General features: G+C 57.4%; 1 protein-coding gene across 1 annotated transcript; it reads right to left on the reverse strand.

The window, feature by feature from the left end:
• Positions 1 to 1,500: 1,500 nt before the first annotated feature.
• EsH8_V_000689 (uncharacterized protein) lies at positions 1,501 to 3,334 on the reverse strand (the record flags this gene model as incomplete). Its single annotated transcript, XM_083273205.1, has 3 exons — positions 1,501 to 2,731; positions 2,788 to 3,080; positions 3,134 to 3,334. 3 exons carry the CDS (start codon positions 3,332 to 3,334, stop codon positions 1,501 to 1,503), a joined length of 1,725 nt encoding a protein of 574 aa, XP_083125920.1.
• Positions 3,335 to 10,641: the final 7,307 nt, after the last annotated feature.

Here is a 10,641-nt window from a genome sequence, read left to right on the forward strand (position 1 = left end):
CCGAAGCCGCCGCCGCCGCCGCCATCCGCTCCTCCCCTTGCCCATCCCCGCCCTTCCGGCCACGCTCGACATCGAGAAGGGAGCAAGGGGAAAACCAAGGGGGGAGAGAGGGAAACAATCACCCGCATCTTGAAAAGTGACGACATCTCAGTCGGCGCACTCCTTCCCCCCCCGGATGTTACCCTACTGTCACTTCCCAACCATGTAACCCTCCCTTTTTCCCGCAACCTCCCTACGGACTTCTCCCCATCCCCGGACTTCCAGTTAACCGTCGCGATTAGCAATCAAGACGCCCAGCCGGTAGTCATCCGCATCACCGAATCCCCGGGACCGCAGCCGACATGGCGCCACCACCATCTGCCCACCACCTAACACTCCGGGGCTTGAGGCTTGAGGCTTGAGGCTTGAGGCTTGAGGGCCTGGGTGGCCGGAAGGGGAAGAGGAGGTGGAGGGGGGAGGGGGGGAGAATGAATGCAAGTAAGTCGAGGCCACAGAGGAACACAGGTAAACCGCGCAGCCTCGGCTTACCCTCATATAAAGAAAACAGCCATGATATGCATCCGCGTCTGTGCCGCAGCAGAACTCGGCCTTGAGCGGCGCGTGGCGTGCGTGCTGCATGCTGCGCGCTGCCTGCGTGCCAGACAGCTGCACGCTGTAAGCCGGCGCTGCTCTCTCTCCCTCGTTCTCCCCTCCCACATGCCGCTGACACACCGGACCTCAACCTCACGGGGGAAAAAAAGTGCAGTACAGTCGGTAGGTGCTGCTTACCGCATGCATGTAAACAAACCCGCAGGGCTGGGATGCCCTTTGCGAATTCAACCGTTCAAGAGTGCTCGGAGTGGTGGAGAAGGAAACAAAAATCCCATTGTTTTGAAAAAATTCAATTCGGACCAAAGATAATGTATCGTAGTACTAGCTCTGCTAACCCCAATCCATGCAAACGTGCAGGACCCCCTCCTCCTCCCCTCCATAAACCGCAGGAAAACGAGCTAATTGTTGAGAGGAGCGGGCATTGAAAAGGACAAAATACAAGGTATCAATCACCGGAGAACTCCAATCTATGCATAAGGAAACCTCCCTCCCCTTCCCCCAATCAATGCATGCGCCTGTGACAAGGACATGTTCTTCTCCCCGAATCATTACTTCGTGTGCCGATCATTAGTAGTTGTGAAGCATGTGTGTGTGTCCGTGTGTGTGGCTCGGAGCTTCGCCCCTACCACGGGGTGGGTGGTGTGGCTTTCATGCCGGCGAGTGGCCGTTCGAAAGCCCATAAGCGCCTATCATCCGCGCCACGCCACCGCTGCGGTAGTCATTAAGGGCGTGTGTGTGACCACGCGACAGCCGAGTAAGCACCGTTGAAAATCCCAATGAAATAGGTAAAATGACGTCGGGGGCTGCGGCTCCCAACTCGGCGTGCTCGTGTTGACAGGCGGCACACTGCAGCCTGTCATCGCTGCCATTGGACGCCACTGCTGCTGCCCGTGTCCCAAGCGGGCGATTTTACAAGCCAGAATCGTGCTTCGGCCACGGTGCCGTCGGGTAGTACGTCCTCCAGGCATCGCATGTCGGCGCGAGCGCCGCCAGGTTCATCGTCGAGGCAATCTCGTCCTTGCGCTCGAGGAACTGCACACTGAGACCCATGCTGACATGCCAGGCGATGTGGCAATGCATGAGCCAGGCGCCCGGGTTGTCCGTCTTGAATGCGATCACCATCCACCCGGAGCCGGGGAGTTGCGCGACGTCCCTGCGGGTAGGGTTGTCAAAGTTCAGGTTTGGCGCCGCGCTGCCAAAGGTACCACTGCCGGTGCCCAGCAGCAAAAAGTCGTGGCCGTGGAGGTGGATAGGGTGTGGGAGGGCGCTCTCGTTCTCAATAACCCACCACGTCCATTCGGCGGCACTGGGAATTTCGATGATGTTGGCGCGCTGCGGCCAAGAGTAGTTGCCTTCTGCGATGTACTCGAGCGTCGGCTTGTCCCACTGGACGTCAATGTCGTTGCCGTTGACTTTCCAGCGGAAGACCTGGTCGCCGTTGATTACCGGTTGCTCGAGAGCGATGTCGATGATCTTCTTGTTTGGGTCGAACTGATCCGTGGGAGCCGTCCTGGGAAGCACAGGGGTGAAGCCCGTGGTGTCGGTGCAGCCTGCGCCCGCGGGGGGTGTGCCCTGGTCGACCGGGAGTCTGTCGGGGGATCCATCGTAGTAGAAAATGGCGGCGGGGTACGGGTTCTTGGACGCTCCGCAGAGGCCACCTCCGGCAATTGTCGTGTTGAACCAGTAGTTTTCGATTTTCTGGTCGGCTTCGATGATGACATCGTAACGCTGGCCAACAGTCATGAAGAGGCTATCTTTGACGACAGGCTTGACGGGGACGAGGTCAGTGGCAATGACGGTGAAGTTGTGGCCCACAAGAGACACAGTGAAGGTGTTGTCGACGGAGGTGTTGATGAGCCGAAGACGGTGTTTTTTGCCCGGAGTCAGCCTCGTCTTCTGGTATTGGCCGCCGCCATTCAAGCCAACATTCTTGCCGTTGAAGAGAATGTTGTCGCTGGCTGGTGGGGGGCCGTTCGCCGCGAGCTCGGCATGGCGCTCAATGCGATCCGCGGTTTCATAGTACCAGTCGCTGATGGCATATGGGCCGAGGTCGATGTCGTAGTCGGCAGACGCCGGGCCGTTGATCTGGATGGTGCCAACAACGCCGTTGCCGTACTGGGCGGAAAAGTGGCTGTGATACCTGGCCGAGGCGCATTAGCTAATAAACTTCAAACTCCCAGGCCGATGAATGCTTACCAAGATGTACCGTACTGGGTCAGCTGGAAGGAGTATGTCCTGCTCTGTCCGGGCGGGATAGGGCATTCCGTGACACCGTTGGCACCGTCTTGGTCGTTTTGGCCGCGCAGGTGCATGCCATGCCAGTGGAAAGAGGTGCCGTTGCTCTGCAGCTGGTTGTGGACATGGATCTGCACATAGTCTCCCCAGTCCGCTTCGATAGTGGGGCCGGGGAACTGGTTGTTGATCAGCATGGCCGGCCTGTGAAAGCCGTCCGGTGCTATGTCCGTCAGGTTGCTGAGGGTAAAATCAAACTACACCATTGTTAGCACGAGTGGTGAGATACTGAGGGTAGACGAATGCTTACCGTTCTCAGCTTCCCGTTAGGCGGTACCAAGGTTTCATAATCCGAGCTGATCTGGTAGTCTCCGTTCCAGCAGGCGCGGTTGGTTGGGCCGTGAGTTCCGCAACCCGTCTGCCTCGACTCGAGTGAAGGAAGGGGGTTGGCGTGAGCAACGGAAGCGAAAAGGGCAGCCCCAAGGCCGGAGGTTATTACGTTGGAAAGCATCATGAACTCGAAAGCACAAGACAAGTAGGAGATGAACGACTGACTTGATGATCTGCCATTCCGTCGAGATGCTCGAGGGCAAGGGATGTTATATACACCTTGTGTATCAACAAGAGGCCCCGAGATACGTCTTAACCTCTTTTGGGAGAGCGACATCAATAGTCTCGAAGCACTTGCATGCCCAAGAACGCAGAGTGGCGCCTGCACAGGACGGACAGGCTTCCAGGCAGGCCGTGATGCGAGTGGCAGTGAGAGGTGTGAGTAGAGGTGAGATGGGTGCATTCAACCCCTGCCCTCCCGGCAGTAGCCATGCCTCATTCTGACATGGAGGGAACAACAAGCCAGGTCCCGTTCGTAGTGGGTACGATCGTGCGGTATGGGCAAGGACGGCATGCTCGTTGCGGAGGTGGAGGGTTGGAACATGCCTCGGGTCTCTGCAAAGTCGAGCCAAGGCACGGCTAGTACAGAGTAGCGGCGTAGGATGGAGAGGCCAAACGTGGAAAAAACTCGGGCTGAGGCTGAGCTCCGGCTTGTCATGGGGGGCAGTAGCCAGGCAGACGGGAAACAAATAGACTTGGAGGGCGGCGCGGGTCATGTCAGATCCCCAAATTAGGCCCGAGATCTACCTTGGTTGGGCCGACCATTTTGGCCCTATGCATATGAAGCGCAATAATACGTTTGACTGGCTCGTGTGACAGAGGCTGAGAATAGGTGAAGGATGAGGCTGACGGGCCACTTGGAGGAAAGCCGTATGTCATGATTCGGTACTCGCGGGTATACAAAGCGTGAGCCGGCAGGTTTGCCATGCACCGATGGGCATTTGATTCGGCATTTGGCATGCATGCTGTCAGCACAATTTGCACCATCAACTGCCAGCTCGCAATAGGGCACTGAAGGTTCTGATGTAATATGGGGGCGGTGTCCTCGTACACGCCGTCAGAGGTCTGGCCATACCCGGCGCGAAGAGAATACGACGGCAAGCACTCGGGACTGCAATGAAAGTCGGCCCAGCATGGTGCGCATCGCAGTGATCCGAGGGGAGAAGCGGCAGCGATGGTGGGCCGCACGAGTTCAGCTGAGAGTCTGGTGTTGTTCGGGAAGCCCAGGCCTTGGCACGGGAGCTCGCCTGGCGTGCCAGGCACGAGACGTTTGATAGCCCAGAGTACCTACTCCAATGACCAAGGTATCTTGGCGAGGCGACTGACTAGTCGGCGTGCAGCAAGGAAACTTGGCAAAGGCGGAGTGTTGTTGTTGAGAAGCGTTTGAGTCGGCGGTGAGGTTCATCTGGCCGGGCAGCCGGGGACGAAAGGCGGAGTCAAGCTCTGTGAATACGAATGTAGAATGATACAAAAAGCAAAAACGGCATTTCTCATGTGGCATCGAAGGGGCAAGGGGCAGGCTCCAGAGTCGAGCAGGCCGAGCCAGCACGGAGACGGAGACGTCTGATTCGCCAAGAGGGTGGCAGACTGCAGCCAGCGCGACTACGTCCAATGACTAAGGCGCGCAGCGCGGTTCATGGGCGAATCAGAGAAGGCCAACATCGGTCCGTTCTGGGACATGAGTGCCCGACGGCATCATCGGTATCTCGCGTCGACGACTACGCTCCGTCCGCTCTGCTCTGGCCTCGTAGCCGGAGTCACTGGTTCCAAGAATCTACTGCTCCGGGCGCACGACATTTGGGGGCTATTTTTAGGGTTAGTCTGGGCAGAGAAGGACGAGGAGGGGGAGGGGGAGGGGGAGGGGCAGGAGAAGCGCAAGGGATCCACGAGGTTGTTGGGATGATGCTCTGGCCAGCAGACAGAGCAGCCAGAGCAGTCAGAGCAGTCAGTAGTGGCTGGAGTCTTTTGGTACGACCGAACGACAGGGCCAGGAGATGGTCTGATGCGACGGGCAGTAAGCAGTGCCTCGGCCGGGGTGCGTAGGATGAATTCCAGGGACATGGACGATGGATGCTGGGCTGCAGGGCATGGCATCGTCATACGGCGAATGATAGCAGCGGAACGGGCTGGAGGCAGGTAAGCCAAGGTCGACAGAGAGCTGTGCTGCGAGGTCGGGATTGGGTTGGTTGTTGGGATGCGGGATGCTGGATGCTGCGGCCGGGGTACAGCTGACATGGAGAGACGCTCACATGCTGCAGGGAGGAGAGCACCGGTACGGTCTGAGAAAGCCTTCTTACTGTGCTCTTCCCATCCACGCAGCGTGCCCGGAAGTTTCCACTTTGGGATACTCTCACTGTGCATGCACTTCCCGGGCAATTTTTTAGGTAAAGTGTGGCTTCAGCTTCTTCCCCGTCTTTTAGCCCAGCATCAATCAGGACTAAAAAAAAATGCCCTAGGCTCGCGCTCCCAGCACATGCGCCACAGGCAGGCAGCACAAGCAACAGCCAACATTTCCAACACTTTCAACACTCCAAATCTGGCGCCTCACCGCTCGAGCCAGTCGTGTCGGGCGCCCGAAATAAGTACTTGACGCTCCTTTTCGTTGGCAGTGTTACGGGCCAAGGTTCCCGTCGCCGGGCGATTCCTCCTAGCTTCGCTTCACCTTCCAACGCTACGGCTCACCCCGTCCAGTCCATGAGGCTCGCCAACATAACATCGCGCCATCGCCTCTCCATTCCCTCGACGACGTCTGATGCTAGTGGCAGTTGCTATCTTGCTGCTGCATGTCTCGATAATCCACCGCTCTTCTTCCACTTTTCCCCTCGTCCGCACTCGCATGGCATGGCATATGCATGTCTCAGAGGTGCTAGACGACAACACGAGGGCGCTCCAGGCCAAACAGGCATTTGCGATGACAACGCATACTTGCAATTTCAATAGACTGAAAGTCCCCCATTTTTCCTCTGCAAAGTTCGGCCGAGTCTTACAGCAAAGATGCTGCCGGGGAGGGCGGCGGGCAAGCTTGACGTGCTGACTGCCACATTCCGCGCCGCCTTCTGAGCCGCCTGCCCACATCACGGCCACGCAGATTGCCCAACCTTACCCTGCGCAAGGCTATCATGGCTAGCTTTCCGCAATCTAGCCGTGCCGTCTCTCTCTCACTAACTCACTATCTCACCTCAGCCGACTGCTATCCGCGTTATCCGTCCTGTACGCAGTAATCTTTGGCCTGCTCAACTCTCCCAATCCCCGGGTGCCCCGTTGGAGCTCCGAGGAGAAGTCCGACCCATGGCTCGCATCCTTTCAACTCCAACACGCGAGTATGGTGCCGTTGGCTCCGCGTTTTGGAGACGCTCTCGCCCAGCATCGTGAGTTCCCGGGACGCCCTCGCCATGAATTACACATCTCCAGTCGCGAGGAGCGGTTCGTCTGGTCTGCCAACATGGCTGCAGGATCTAGCTCTGTCTGTCTGACTGCCCGCCCGAGTCTTACTCCCACGCGTACCGCCGAGCACTTCCTCTTTCGTCGGGGTCACTCTGCCTCTCCAGCACCATCGCACCTCGTATCGCGATGATAACGACACCCATGCCGCCGGAGTCATGCCACTGGACTCTGCACTGCTTCTTGTTTCCTGGTGCCTGCCTGAGACACATCGTCGTCCATTGGATCGCCAAACGGCAGGATGGCTCCTAGTGCTGCTACTACTGACTCACTAGACGTGTTCCCAGTTGCTAAGCATACTTGCCGTCTCTGATTCGGCGCCACCTGTTCAGCCCTCAAGGGGCCGCCTTACTGCTCTTTCCCCGGGATCTTGTGCGTCTTGCGGAGCCTCTTGGCCTTGTTGCCTCTCCGTGTGGATTCGACGCCGGCCGTTGCTCTCGTTGGCCCAAATTCTAAATACGAACATCAACGCTGCCTTCCAAATCAGTCTAGTTTTTTTCTCCTCGCTAGATATGTCCAAGGTTGGACATACTTTGTAGCTCTCTCCAACCTTGGCGCTGGGTGTAGCATGCCATTTGGGCCCCGGCCTAGGTAGGGCTCAGGACGGGATGTAACCTAGCTGCCATCATCCCAGCGCTTATTGGCCCTCCTAAGGGCAACATGCCCTGCGACTCAAATACGACGACTATTGCACACCCAAATGCACGCTTCAGGTCTCCAATGTAGGCACGTCGATCCCTCAGCCATATTTGGAAGCTTGGCCGCCGCCGCACCACCGTCTGCCGGTGACATCACGGCCTCTTTGAAAGGGTCAGCTCGGGGTCGAGTGTGGTGCGTTTGTCGACAGATATCGACCCGACGTAGTATTCGGCATGTAATCGTTTTATAAATGCCCCCCGGTTGGGATTCTCGTATGCAAGGCATTGGACACCACCAGCACAACGCGTGAGGGTTGCAGATTGCAATGTCAAGACAAGCTTTTGACCCATTTCATACCCTCCCCTATTCCCCGATGGACGATCCGCTAGACTTTTGGCGTCAGCCATAAGCTGCCGGGGGCCACCGTCCGGCGAATCCCAATGCGAGGCCGAAAGCCATACCCGTCAGTGTTTCTCAAGGACGGCTTGCTTTTTTCTTTGCTCAATGCATCCGGTGGCTCGCATTGCGTTGCCCCCCTTTTCCCCTTGCTCTCCAAAGTTTTGCTTCTTTTTTTTTGTCCCCCTTGCCAGGTGGTCACGCAGATCTGCCTACGGTGAGCCTGGGAATTTCCTTTTTCCCGTTGGACCAATTTCAAACGGCCTCAACGCCCTGATTCTCCTGCTGTGTTCCGGTGGGGGTGCCCGCCCCTCCTCCCCCCCTGCGATCTCCCCCGGGATCCCGCTCGAGTGCGTACCGGCCCCACTTCCACCGGCATGGACCCTGCCTCCGGTCTCGGTCCCGCCGGCGGCCTGAACGACTATCACTTGGCATAGCACGACCGACCTGCCAATACCGAGTTGTACTTCTGCTTCCTGACCGAGATACTCGCTTGGGGGGGGGAAGGGGTCTCAAGGCATCCGATATTGGCGCATCTGCACCGTCAAAGCCGTTCTCGGGATGTCACGGAGGGCATGGTTTAACTTCATTCTCGCCCTGTCGTCTGCTGATTTTGATAAACTGGCCTCAGCGCGGCCGTCTCCCCACGCCCATCGAGAATGTAAGACGAGCGCGGCCTGGATTGCCAGGTGGGTCCCCTCTGGCTTTCTCCGCCAGGAGCGAGCCGGGTCTTTGCCTTTGCAAGCCCAGGGGCTTGTCCACGTAGCACATGATTGAGGCGTCGGCAGCCAATAGACCCAACGCCACAGGTGTGTTTGGAGGCTCAGTCGTGCGTCACCTAAGACACCGAGGTCTAGACGGGCTGGAAGGTCTCCGCGTCCCGAGCAGGTAGGGTAGAACAGATCCCATGCGAAAGAGCCATCAGAGCCCGCAAAGCCCCCCCCCACTGCCGCGCAACCAATACCTTTGATGCATCGCATAGATCTATTGATCGCCGTCGGGACATCGGCGGCCAAACCGTGATAAGCACGTCTGGGGCAGGGTATTCTGCAGCCTCGGTTCCTCGGCACTTGCTCGGGACTTGATTCCTATCCCACGAGCACCGTTCAGGTTTCGTCGCCCATTTGCGGATGTGCGGGTGCGTTGAGTCGATCCCATCTTCGGGTACCGTATGGAATGTCTCGGCGACGAGTCCTGGGTTCTTAATGCGTACATCTGGAGCGGCGTGTATCGCCACGCGAGCGGCTCAACCCCGCCTGGCTTGGGCATAAGCTCACAGCCACTTGCTGTGTGACTCCGGGAACCGAAGCCCCCCTCACCCTATGTCATCCAAATTTAGACACAACGGAGACCAAAACCAGGCGTCCAGACCGAAGGTCAAGGCCTCCGCATCGTCTTCAGCCGAACCTCTGGCACCGGATTAATACGAATTACCTTAAAAGGTCGAGAGTTGCAAGAATATTTTAAGTGAGGGGGGTGAGTATCTAGATCCGGGCGTGGGGATGTCGGGGAGTCTTGTGCGAGGGTTGAATCTTGAGCCACCAGGCCCGGGGACGGGAACAAGTCTTCCTTTCCGGGTGGACGTTCTTCTAACGCCCCAAATGCGTTTCCTCACTCGATTCCCTACCTGCCAGAACATGACTAGATACCGAATATACACTAGCTACTCAAGATACACCACCCCTTCAAGCCGAACCCTGGAGGTGGCGCCAAAGGAACAGTTCTCCTTTGGTTCGTCCTCCTACAGAAGCAGCCGTCAAACATGGGGCCACTCGCCCGCTGAGACACCACATGTCACCACATGTCCAGTGAGGGACGTCGTGTCCATGTTCCTTTCTGCAGACTCGCGGGGCATACACACGCCCCCCTCCCCCCCTTTCTGTCCCCACGAATACTCGCAGGCGTGTAGCGTGGGATGGCGGACGCCACCACAGATCCCACTAGGAAATTCCCACCGGGATGGCTGTCAGACAGCATGCGCCTAGACCCTACACAAGAGCGCCAGAGAGGTGGCTGAGGCGCGGCAACCCGGCATGTTCTACGTGGACGACCCGGGTTCGGCTCGCCCCATAGCAGGGGCCTCGGCCATTCCTCCAACGTCCCTGCATGTTCTTCAGGAGTAGGGCTGAGAGGCTGGGCTCGTACAAAGTACACACGTCCTGAAGGAAAGCCGGCCAATGACCTCCGCGCCGTCGCAGAGAAGAGGGGGCGGTCTCGTGGGAACGGGGTTTGGAGAAAAGCCGTGTCCGAGAAGACTCGTACTGAGCCGGGCATTAAACCCAGACTCTATACGCAACTCGCAAGTGTATTAACGGGAGTAAAGTCACAAGAGGAAACCATGCTCTTCGAATTCCAGTCTTCGTCGAAACCCACGCGTCGACCTCGCGGTGGCAGCTTCGTGTCGGTGTGGGATTTCCCGTGCGCCTGTACATGCACAGCGGCGGGGAACATTACACTCGGCCATTGCCCCGCGAAACGAACGCGATACACCCGGAAGCAGACGGCCCAGTCAGGAATCAATGGCATTCTCGCACCTTACGGCACCGGGGCAAGAAGAGTAAGACGTATAACCTAAAGATACTGTGCTAGGTACAAGTGCATATCAAGGTAGGCGGCCACCAGCGGGTCGGGGTAATCAGCCGATGACGGGTCAAAAGAAGAAAAGGGGGTAGATGGTTCGTAGATAGTTTGTAAGTATTATATTAACACACTCCCTAACTAGAGCATGGTCCCAAGGACCACTGCGGAGAGAAACCGAGGTCCTCAATTTATTACAGTCTGGTTGCGCTTTTCCTCCACCTTTCTTTCTCCGGCATCATAAACATTGTCATAAAAACGTATTGTTGTGAGGGTGGAAGGAGTGGCAATCCAAAGGATCCAAAACACTTCGAGAAGAAGCTCCCCTCCCCTTTCCCCTCAAAAATGTTAAAAAAGCATCCGGCAGGAGGAGAC

The sequence above is a fragment of the Colletotrichum jinshuiense genome, chromosome 5 (assembly GCF_051148585.1).
Source record: "Colletotrichum jinshuiense chromosome 5, complete sequence".
Lineage (NCBI taxonomy): Eukaryota > Fungi > Ascomycota > Sordariomycetes > Glomerellales > Glomerellaceae > Colletotrichum > Colletotrichum jinshuiense.